Consider the following 12,150-nt stretch of genomic DNA (forward strand, 5'->3'; position numbering starts at 1 on the left):
CTAATCGTTTCCTCCTACGATCGTGTTTTCATACAGGCCGGTGAGAGGGAGCTCTTGTTCACTTTTGCTGGCTTAGAGTTCCAAGAGCCGAAGGCTCAACTCTACCTGACAGTTTAAGAAGAATACTTCACCAATAACTCAATGAATGTATCTAATAGTAAAGTTTGTCAATATGTTATCCTCCACCAATAACTCCATGTGAAACACTGCACTTATCCTTAATCTACGCTATCAAAGACATTGCCATTACTATTATTTTGCTAGTGACTCTAGTCACATGCGAATATTCATTGTGTTATAAATTTCACGGTTTCTTTATATTGTCTTGAGAAGAGGGGGCCCCAAAATCAGAGAAAGCGTATTTGTATTTTTATATTGGCATTCCCAAAGTTAATAAGTATTTTAGTTTCTACGATTATGAAAAGGATTTTTCTGACTCTTGTACAGGCAAATGCAAATTGAGTCCACAAAAGTTGAAAATAGGTGACACGGTCAAGTGTGTTGTTGGGGTGGACAAGTTGAAAGAACTTCAGGAAGACCATGGAGGCTGGAATGAGTGTATGGAAATGGTAAGAATATTAATATGCATAATGTTCAGGATCAATGTCTTATGTTTATGACTATTGTTTCAGGGCCGGCCTTAGATAATTAGTGGCCCTAGGCGAAGTGAATTTAGTCAATGAAACTCTGTCTAAAATTGATTTAGCATAATCTCATTATTTTTTCCTCCCACTGGATAGATGGATAGATAAATAGATAGATAGATAGATAGATAGATAGATAGATAGATAGATAGATAGATAGATAGATAGATAGATAGATAGACAGATGTGTCTCTCTCTGTCTCTCTCTCTGTCTCTCTCTCTATCTCTCTGTCTTTCTCTCTCTCTATCTCTCTCTGTGTCTCTCTGTGTGTCTCTCTCTGTCTCTCTCTCTCTCTCTGTGTCTCTCTGTCTCTCTCTCTGTCTCTTTCTCTCTATCTCTCTCTGTCTCTCTGTCTCTCTGTCTCTCTGTCTGTCTCTTTCTCTCTATCTCTCTCTCTGTGTCTCTCTCTCTGTCTCTCTCTCTCTCTGTGTCTCTCTCTGTCTCTCTCTCTCTTTCTCTGTCTCTCTCTCTGTCTCTCTGTCTCTTTCTCTGTCTCTCTCTCTGTGTCTCTCTCGCTGTCTCTCTCTCTGTCTCTTTCTCTGTCTCTCTCTCTGTGTCTCTCTCTCTGTCTCTTTCTCTCTGTCTCTCTCTCTATCTCTCTCTGTCTCTATCTCTCTCTGTCTCTCTCTCTATCTCTCTGTCTCTCTCTCTATCTCTCTGTCTGTCTCTCTCTCTCTGTCTCTCTCTCTATCTCTGTCTCTCTCTCTCTCTATCTCTGTCTGTCTCTCTCTATATCTCTTTCTCTGTCTCTCTCTATCTCTCTGTCTGTCTCTCTCTCTATCTCTCTCTCTCTATGTCTCTCTCTCTATCTCTGTCTCTCTCTCTCTCTCTCTCTCTACGTCTCTTTCTATTTCCCTATGATTTTTAAAAATGTATTTCGTTAGTTTCCATTGATGTTTCATTTCAATCTTTGTGTTTGAACTGGAAATGAACTCAATATAAGAGACTAAAAACATTCGGAGTTCCACTTAGAACATGCACAGTTGAAATGTATAATTTAGATCTTATCATGTCATGGTCAAACCTGAACAAACGTATCAAGAAGTGTAAGTAAATGGTAAGTGTAATTGCTCTAATATTTTGTTACCTGTGGCTACTGGTTACTGTCGCTTAAATTTACCTTTCATAGAACATCAATCAAACTGGCATAATAGAAAAACTACATTATGATCAAATCCAAGTGAAATACGATGCCTCCACACAATGGTGGTTTAATCAAGTCGCTTTCGAAAAAGTAAGCACATTTACAATATACGATATATTTATAGCTTTTATATAGCGCTACTTTCATGCTTATAGCATGCTCAGAGCGCTTCGGTCCAATCTCATTTGTGGACCAGTGGGGGGGGGGGGGGGTATCTAGGAGTTGGTTTTCCGTGCTGCCTTTAGGCGCTCAGTAAACAAAACTCTGCCCGAGTCGGGTGTCGAACCTCGAGCCCCCTTCTAGGTAGCCAAAAAAGCCAAGTTCAAGCGCACTTAGCCTCTCGACCACTCTCTGTTAGTTACAGAGGTTTATTCTTTAACTATATATGGTCTTGAATTTCTTTATTACTGTTGTTGAGGGTCGTTGACTTGTATCATCAAACTTCTGGTAGATAAACTAAATGGAATTAGAACCCCACTTCCTATGATAAAAGAATCTGATAATTGTAGTCGAACTTTCATTGGCTACTCTGTGGGGGGAGGGACTAAATTTCGCTACGCCCATGGTTAAGAGTATCTCATTTGTGTGAGGAGTGGTTGAACGAAGGATATCACATTCTAAACGTTCCATGACACAAAGAGGATACAATTTAACCATATCTTTGTCCAAGTTTAGATTCGCTGTAAAATTGGAGATGTCAATTAGGACCTTAGAGTCAGACTAAGCTTATGATTACAATAGCTTAACTCTTTCTCTCCTAGCTGACGATACCAACGTTGATTCCACCAGAATTTGGTAAATAATTACGGAGAGAAAGAGTTAAAGCTTCTATACACCAGGTCCGAACGTAACGTTAATAATTTGATCTTTGGTTACAGGTATCAAATGATGAAGACACGGTGACCATAGTACCTGGCCTTAGAGTTGTGCGTGGTCCAGACTGGGCATGGGGAAACCAAGATGGCGGTGAAGGACATCTTGGCACTGTAGTTGTTGAACGAAGCGGGTCTTGTGGTAAATGGATCTCTGTCATCTGGGACAATGGTTCTGAAAATTGTTACACAGCTGATACTAAGTCTGCCTATGACTTGTGTGTTCTGGACAGTGGACCAAGTGGTCAGTGGTTTCTTTTTTGTGTTACTTCCTACTAGCCGGATATGACCTGCGGCCCGCGGGCCCTAGTTTATTTATCACTGATCTAGCACCATGTTCCTTTAGATAACTGTCACAGCTTTTCTATTCTATTTATACGTATAACTCAATAGAATCTACCTTAGGTCTCAATACGTCTAGGTGTCCCTGGTTCAGTTCTAGTTAACGAAATAAAACAATGAAACCACTATATCAAACACATAAACTTTAATCAGCTTTACTGCTTATTACACACGCTGGTCTCTGTCTGGTCAACCTCTGACAACAAAACACACTTCCGGTCATTCGCGCAGAATGTAAAAATAGATTATACATACATACACACATTCATCCGTGACAATAACTAATATAAAATACTGTGAAAATGGGTTTACCCGATATTTTAAAAACGTATTTTTTGCGCCCCCGAAAGGGGATGAAAGCTATTAGTTTTGTGCGATCCGTCCGTCCGTCCGTCCCGTTTAGATTTCGTAAACTAGATAACTAGATATTGAAAATCCGACATCATGATATTTTAGACCTTTCAAAGTACTGATGCAATGGCTATAATTTTCTTTTCTAAAAGCAAAAGTTATTTTTAAAAATCAAATATGAAAGCAGTTTTTTTCATAATAGTACACAATTTTTACAGCATTCACTATTAATAGTAACAAACACGGGAGGCTATTATTTTTATTTCGTTTACGGAATTTTTTTTCTTGGGGCTTTGAATAAGAGATTGACCCTTTACAAAACAATTAGAGCAATTAAATAATCATTATATGACATCTGTTAGGCCAGGTTCAAATCTAGCTTTATCTTCACTTTCACCTATCCTTTGGTCTGCTTGACTGTTGGTCACCACACAAGATCTGTCAACTTTCTTTCTCCATTCTTTTCTGTCATTTGCCTTTGATAGAATTTTATTCTAATATTTCATCTGAAAATACTGAAACCTGCCTTTATACCTGCCTGGGTGGACCGCTTCGGGGGCCGATTTTGAGTTTGTGTTTCCAAGCACACACTGTGTTTGTAACCTTGTTAAAAATCTTTTTACAGCTTACTTTTTGTGGGAGAGACATACCAGACACAACGGTCTCTTCCGTGATCTAAGGAACATGCAGAATTTTATAAAGATTGGTCAAACGGGTTTCGAATTCTGGTAAAGACTGGGCTTTTTAATTTCGAGATCTTCGGGCGCCTCTGAGTCCACCCAGCTCGATTTGGTACCTGACATTAGTTGGAGAAAAGTAAAGGCGGATGGTCGTTGTGGTGGCCACATGACACTCTCGTTAACCGAGGGCCACAGAAACAGATGACCTTTACATTATCTGCCCTATAGACCACAAGGGGAACTTTTACTTTACATACATACATACTTTTTGTCTATCTGTCTGTCTGTCTTTTTGTCTGCCTGGTAAAACGTTTGTACACGTTATTTCTTCCACACCCAATTCGGATCAAGCTGAAATTTTGCACAAGAATAAAAAAAAAATAACCAATTAGTTAATTAACTATTGGTAATTAATTATTTTGTTTGTCACCCCGAACAAGAGAAAAAATTTTACTTGACTGAAGTGGTGGTATAAGCTGAATTAGTCCACTTTATAGGTCGTCGATTGAGTCATAATGAATACAACATGAAAAATAGGATGAGACTATAGCAAAATTAGATGACTTTACAAACTTCCTTTGTTGGTAGTCTCTCCACTAGCAGAGTGGTTACCGTGTTGGTTTGAGAAGCCTGAGAAAGGTTGAGCCATGAGTTTGAATTCAGGTCATTCCCTTTCTTTTTATATAAATGCTTTTTATTGTTAGTCTAGATTTATTACAAATTTAATTACATGTCTGATCCAAACTAATTGTTACAACTATGCTTAATATAAGCTTTGTTTTGTAAAATTAATTTCTACGGCACAATAACACTTATATAACTCTTACACGTTCCATTTTTAAAAAAGTAACAATTGTCTTCTATTGTATATTTGTATTCTAAGTTGATCTATGCAACAGGTTCTTTTTTTTGCGATTAGTGCATTGACATGGTGCAATTACATATTCATTTAGTTTGTCGGGTTTAATTTGACAAGATGTATATGTCAAAACTTAAGGTCTATATTATTCAATTATAAACATTACTGCACTCTAACTTAATCTTTGAGCCATTGCCAGTGTAGTTAAAGTTTTAAAAATTAAAAAAAATAAAAGTGTTCAACAGTTTTAGAGGACAACAACACATATTTATAATTATTTTATTATTAACATTTTTTTTCAGTAAATAAACAGATTACAAACTAATGAATAATTGTTTTTAATTATGCAGAAAAAATAATTAAGAAACAAAAATATTTAAAAAAAATATAGGTCTAATAAAGGTCCTGTTTTAAAAAAAATGATCTTGTATTAATGACAGTATGATTGGTTATCCTAAGATGTAAATGTATAGTTCTGTAACTTGTGTATGTATATTGCATCTGTGTGTCACGTGATGCAAGTGTGTCAGAGAGTTTAATGAAGATATTTATTTACATATTGGCTTCTAGTAGATTCCAGTTTCACGAAAAAGATTAAATAATCTAGGGGAGAAAACTTAAATGAATATTTTATCGTTTCCGATACTTGACGTTTCGACAACCTTCGATTTTTTACGGACAAACAATAAATAAAAGAGACGAGATTCGTTTGTGGCTCTAATTCTTACATTAATTCTATAAGTATTAAGCTTCATGTCAATCTGCTACTGTGATTCAACGTCATCAACCTGTCTTGGGTAGGCCACAGAAGACCCCAGAATGCCAGAGTGAAAAGTCGTGTTTTTGTTACAAGTTAGATTTTGTTCGAAATACTTTTTTATACTATTACTATAACTGCTACATTTATTTCATTTCATATCAAGTTCAATTTGTCTCTATTTTAATAAAAGTTATATATAATTTGTTAACAGAGGTTTAGTTTTCAACCCGCAGTTTGGCGCTAGTAGTCAACGACTGTCAACAACACTTAAATAACATACCTGCATATTATTCTACTACTAAGCCGGAAGCGTGGTCGAGAGGCCAAGTACACTTGGCTTGGTTAGGCTACCTATGAAGGGGGCTCGAGGTTCGACCATCGAGCAGAGTTGTGTTTACCGAGCGTCTAAAGGCAGCAAACACCCCCTCCCCCTCATTGGTCCACAAATGAGATTGCTATAAGCATGAAATTAGCGCTAAACAAAAGCTAAATTTTTTTTAATTTACTTTACTACCTCAAGTGAAGCATCGAAATTACTCTACAAGAATGAAATAGACAATTAGATTTTGGGTTATCGGATTTAAATTCTTAAAATTCCAAGACGTATTTACTAACCAAACCTATTGTAACACTGTGTGATAAAACAAACTTAGATAACAATACCTTCGTCTTATTCGGATGGCAAGTCACATAAAGCGGATCTTATTTAGGCTACTCTCTGGCAATAGCGTAGACTAAATCTGAATCGGCCGATACATACGAAATACATTAAGTTTCGGTGTGGAAGACTATTAGACTAACCTTATATCTTCGTTTTTAGTACATTGTAGTTGTTTCTTACTTATAGCTCTATTTATACATATTTTCGTGCTTATTATTATGTATACTACGTTATGTTTCAACCGGCGTTCGCAAGGACAGTATAGAGAGACAGTTACGCTGGGCAGCGCACGTATCCCGTATGGGAGACGAACGTATGCCGAAGGCAGTCCTTTTTGGTGAGCTAAAGGGTGGTCGACGTAACAGAGGCGCCCCACGGAAACGTTTCAAAGACCAGCTTAGGCGTCAACTTTCCTTGGCTGACATAGAAGAAAGCACCTGGTTGCATGCGGCCTCAGAACGAGACAGCTGGAGGTCACTCACGAAGGCCGCGGGATACACATTTGAGACCAAAAGAAAATCCGCAGACGGCGAAAAGAAAATCTAAATCGACCACCTGCGGACAATGGTTGTGCTTGCCCTGGATGTGGCAAAATATGTAGGTCACAGCTGGGGCTGCGCAGTCACGGGAAATACTGCATTCCTCACTAATCTTCGGACTCGAAGACAAGCCTTATTATTATTATTATTATTTATGTGTTCAACAGGTGTCAAGCATGAGGGCATTCAGTGTGACTGTTGCCTGGTGTGCCCTTTAATGGGGACTAGATGGAAGTGCACGTCCTGTTTCGACTTTGACCTCTGCTCGGCTTGCTACCATGGCAACCAACACGACGTGACACATCCGTTTTGGAGATATGACCATCCGGACGGAAGAAGGTATTTTTTGTGTGATCCCTTACTATGTATTTGGGTGGTTTTTTTTTGTTTTTTTTTTTGGGGTGTTTTTTTCTTAACCTACTTTTATCTCGCCACTTCATTGTCTCAATATGGGATTGGTTGATATGTTAACAAAAATGTCCTTAATATCAAGCAAAACAAGCAAAATATAAAGAAATCCTTTTGAAAAAAAACTACAAAAACAAAGCAACTTATTTAAGGAAAAGAACTCCGTGATTACAACTATATCTATCAATAATGTAGAAGTTATTTCCCATATTCAATATCAAACAAAATAATGAAATACCAATACTTTAATGACTAATTAGTTTTTTTTTTGTTGCTATAGTTTGTAATTCGTGTTTTTTTTTAGAAACAAAAAATGATTGTTTACAGTTTCAACTTGATACCAGTATGGGTGTAGATGTAATAGCGAATGGAATTATATATATATATGGTGACAAAACCCTGCATATTTAGCCGTATCCTTGAATACAGAAGGATTAATTTACCTTGTTGGTATCAAACAAAATAATTAATTAACAGTAATTAATTGATTTGTTAGTTGCTTTTTTTTTATTGATTCATGTCTTGTCTATGTCAATGAATAATTGTGCAAAGTTTCAACGTCATCCGAAAATGCGTGTGGGAGAAAAACGTGTACAAACTTTTTTACGACAGAGTGAGTTGGTATAAGTTTTGTCCAAAATATTTTAAGGCAGTCAAAAATGTTTTTTTTCAAATCTTACCATACATGGCATTCAATGTCATATAACGTAGATTAAAGATAAAAATAGCTAATAAGTCCAGGGGAGTTTAAAAAAATCACTACACAACAATCACAATACAGAGACAAAGAGAAAGGCAAAACAAATATTTAAAAAAAAAAAACTAAAAAAAAAGTAAAATGCTTATCTAAGGGAGAGAACCGCAGAAAATCATTGCTGTTTATCTCAATACTTCAGGAATAAGTTCCCTTTTTCTATATAAAACAAAATGTGTTGACTCAAAATATTTGAAGAGAGGTATATTTCAAAATTTTTCATCATCTTGTGTTTCAAAGGCGGACATCAATAATCCACATTGATATTAAAAGGTTATATATATTTGGTCCATAAAAATTAGTTTTTGTTTTTTTAAGAAAAGTTTTCAAGCTTTATTCAAGAATTTAGACCAAAAAAAAAAATAATTTATGTCTACCAGTGTTAGTTGAGCTTGGTGTTAGAAGCTAGAACTGCATCACAACCGTCATCAAAAGATACATTCCCCCTCTAACTGCAAAACCTAACAATGTTTATTCTATACAATTTTAAAAACACGCAGATAAATGCAACAATATGTTTCTCCTTTGTATCACTAGATTTCTGCTTACAAGTCGCATCAATAAGAGACGAATAGAGAGCAAGGGAATATTTCAAGACGCTAAAGTTGTCCGTGGAAAACATTGGGAGTGGAACACTCAAGACGGTAAACATTTTTTTTTAGAAACTAAACATTTTTCAAGACGATTTTTGGTTCAATTTAAAAACGTACGTAAGAATAGATCAAATAATTGGCATTTTGTATTTTTAATTTATGTATTGTCTTTATAACCCAATAATAATGTATATGAAATAACTTTGTTCTATATAAAAATGTATATGGAATAATTTTGCTCTATATAAAAATGTATATGAAATAATTTAGCTCTATATAAAAATGTATATGAATCAATTTAGCTCTATGTTTCACACCTCACAGCTGGCAACCCTGCTGAAGGATCAGTTCTTGAAATAAAGCCATGGAATAAAGATTCATCAAAAAGTGCCGCCCGAGTGAAATGGGAGAATGGAACTACAAATACTTACAGACTTGGTTTTAGAGGGAAAGTGGATTTAAAATGTGTCATTCCTGCTTCAGGTGGCCATTTCTACAAAACGCATCTTCAGGTGTTAGGTCAGTGAATCTTACATGTGTATAATAGAATTTAAAGAAAATGGAAGTTGAAACAAGTAGATATGACTATGAAGAAGACTACGTATGCACTGGAAGATTCCGTTTTGGCGGACTTTCTCCATTGGTAGAGTCTTAGTGATTAGGGCATTAGAAATTCAGGGATTCAGAACTTATTTTATGTTTTAAAAAGCGATTTTATTTTTTTATATTTTTTTTCCATTTTTTATATTTTATCCTACACCTCAATTTTCTGTGCCCCACTTTACTGTCCCCCACTTTTCTGTGCCCCAATTTTCTGTGCCCCACTTTTCTGTGCCCCACTATACTGTCCCCCACTTTTCTGTGCCCCACTTTACTGTCCCCCACTTTTCTGTGCCCTATTTTTCTGTCCCCCACTTTTCTGTTCCCCACTTTTCTGTTCCCCACTTTTCTGTTCCCCACTTTTCTGTTCCCCACTTTTCTGTTCCCCACTTTTCTGTGCCCCACTTTTCTGTCCCCCACTTTTCTGTGCCCCACTTTTCTGTTCCCCACTTTTCTGTTCCCCACTTTTCTGTTCCCCACTTTTCTGTTCCCCACTTTTCTGTGCCCCACTTTTCTGTGCCCCACTTTTCTGTTCCCCACTTTTCTGTTCCCCACTTTTCTGTCCCCCACTTTTCTGTTCCCCACTTTTCTGTCCCCCACTTTTCTGTGCCCCACTTTTCTGTCCCCCACTTTTCTGTGCCCCACTTTTCTGTTCCCCACTTTTCTGTGCCCCACTTTTCTGTGCCCCACTTTTCTGTCCCCCACTTTTCTGTTCCCCACTTTTCTGTGCCCCACTTTTCTGTTCCCCACTTTTCTGTGCCCCACTTTTCTGGGCCCCACTTTTCTGTCCCCCACTTTTCTGTGCCCCACTTTTCTGTTCCCCACTTTTCTGTCCCCCATGTCCCCCACTTTTCTGTTCCCCACTTTTCTGTCCCCCACTTTCTGTCCCCCACTTTTCTGTGCCCCACTTTTCTGTCCCCCATTTTTCTGTTCCCCACTTTTCTGTGCCCCACTTTTCTGTCCCCCACTTTTCTGTCCCCCACTTTTCTGTCCCCCACTTTCTGTCCCCCATTTTTCTGTGCCCCTTTTTTCTGTGCCCCACTTTTCTGTGCCCCACTTTTCTGTGCCCCACTTTTCTGTCCCCCACTTTTCTGTCCCCCACTTTCTGTCCCCCATTTTTCTGTGCCCCTTTTTTCTGTGCCCCACTTTTCTGTGCCCCACTTTTCTGTGCCCCACTTTTCTGTGCCCCACTTTTCTGTCCCCCACTTTTCTTTGCCCCACTTTTCTGTGCCCCACTTTTCTGTGCCCCACTTTTCTGTGCCCCACTTTTCTGTGCCCCACTTTTCTGTGCCCCACTTTTCTGTCCCCCACTTTTCTGTGCCCCACTTTTCTGTGCCCCACTTTTCTGTGCCCCACTTTTCTGTGCCCTATTTTTCTGGATACTTTTTTTTTGTCAGTTTGTGCCGGTGTGTGTGTGTGTGTGTCTGTGATTGTAGTTTCAAATGGACGACCATATTTATGTCAACTTCAAATATTTTTGATCATCTAAATTAGTGTTTCTCAAACTTTGTTCCGCGGAACTCTATTGTTCCGCGATGCCTGAATAGGTGTTCCGAGAACTACAGGAATAAATAACTAGTAGGCCTCGTTGTGAATTAATCACTCTAAAAAAAATAAGAAAAGTGTTCCACTAAATACTCTTCTTCTTCTTGAAACTGTCAGGTAGAGCTGAGCCTTCGGCTCTTGGAACTCCAGGCCAGCAAAAGTGAACAAGAGCTCCCTTTCACAGGCCTGAATGAGAACAGTGTACACTGTTCTGTCTGGAGGGGTGTCAGACTCATGGCCATTGACCACATGCACAGGGACCCTGACATTTTTCTTTTCTATACCAGGCTAACCGTGCGGGACACGCCATTTATGTAACGGCCCCTTGGATTGTGACAAGTTGTGGGAGCTTTTTTACAACTCCGCACAGTGCAATGAGGATGCTCTCGCACCCCCTTAGGCACCCCCACGGGTGTCTTGTTTGTGTTAAGGAAAATATTTTAAAACAGTGATCTAGGTTTAATAGTAGCACAAGCAAGTTCAAGAGAGATGAGAGGTCACCTTCAAACAGTAACTTGTTAAATGTTAATTTCGGTTCCAATAGTAAAATATATTTTGATATGCATATCATTAATCTTCACTGAAAAATAATACTTATGAAGTATAATAGACTAGCTGGGGTGATTAGTGCACAAAGGTTTGTAAATATTGGGGAAATTAATAGTTGTACACATTTAAAAATGAAGGATGGAAATAGAACTGTAACTGAAAAGTTTCACTATAGACATTGAACAAATACAACATGTTTTTACAAAGCTTTCATTGACTAATTCTGTCTGTCGTCTGTCCGTCTGTCTGATAAAAAAATTGCCATAACCAATTCTCGAATCAAAAAGAGACTGTACACAATTATTTATTGTGCCTAACAAAACATGAATCAATAAAAATTAATTAACCGATTAGTCAATTAATTGTTGTTCATTAATTATTTTTTATGCCAACAAGGAAAATTAATCCTTGACTATTTAAAGATATGGCTAATTGTGTGGGGTTTAGTTGCCATAGATAATTGTAGACGTCATTTCTCCCATACCCATTCTTGAATCAAGTTGAACTTTAAACAATTGTACTTAACAAAACATGAATTATAATAAAAACAATTACTCAATTAATTTATGGTAATGCATTATTTTAGTTTATATAAAAAGGGAAATAATTTCTTCATTATTGAAAGGTTTTGCTATAAATGTGGATTTCTTCCCCTTAGATAAGCTTTGGGTTTGTTTTGTTTTTTTAAATAAAATTTATTTATATATCGCTTCATTTTTTAAAGTATTGAGGACTTCGTTTAGTAAATGGACGTTGACTCCTGAAGTAGTTTCAATTGTGATTCATTTATTTTGGATTGTTTGTGTTTAGTTGTAACTAGAGCTACATTCCAATCAAATTTCTTTACA

The 12,150-nt window shown here is 37.3% G+C and overlaps 1 protein-coding gene across 4 annotated transcripts in view; it reads left to right on the plus strand.

Moving 5' to 3' along the window:
* Window positions 1-12,150, plus strand: part of LOC106054167 (uncharacterized) — a 40,755-nt gene that overhangs the window by 21,175 nt on the left and 7,430 nt on the right. For all 4 annotated transcript variants that reach the window (XM_056039892.1, XM_056039893.1, XM_056039895.1 and 1 more), the window contains 6 exons: window positions 448-569; window positions 1,775-1,879; window positions 2,668-2,905; window positions 7,021-7,192; window positions 8,553-8,659; window positions 8,933-9,127. In XM_056039892.1, coding sequence (XP_055895867.1) covers window positions 448-569; window positions 1,775-1,879; window positions 2,668-2,905; window positions 7,021-7,192; window positions 8,553-8,659; window positions 8,933-9,127 — 939 coding nt within the window. The remainder of the gene's footprint in view (window positions 1-447; window positions 570-1,774; window positions 1,880-2,667; window positions 2,906-7,020; window positions 7,193-8,552; window positions 8,660-8,932; window positions 9,128-12,150) is intronic.

Source organism: Biomphalaria glabrata, chromosome 9, assembly GCF_947242115.1.
Source record: "Biomphalaria glabrata chromosome 9, xgBioGlab47.1, whole genome shotgun sequence".
NCBI classification, from domain to species: Eukaryota; Metazoa; Mollusca; class Gastropoda; family Planorbidae; genus Biomphalaria; species Biomphalaria glabrata.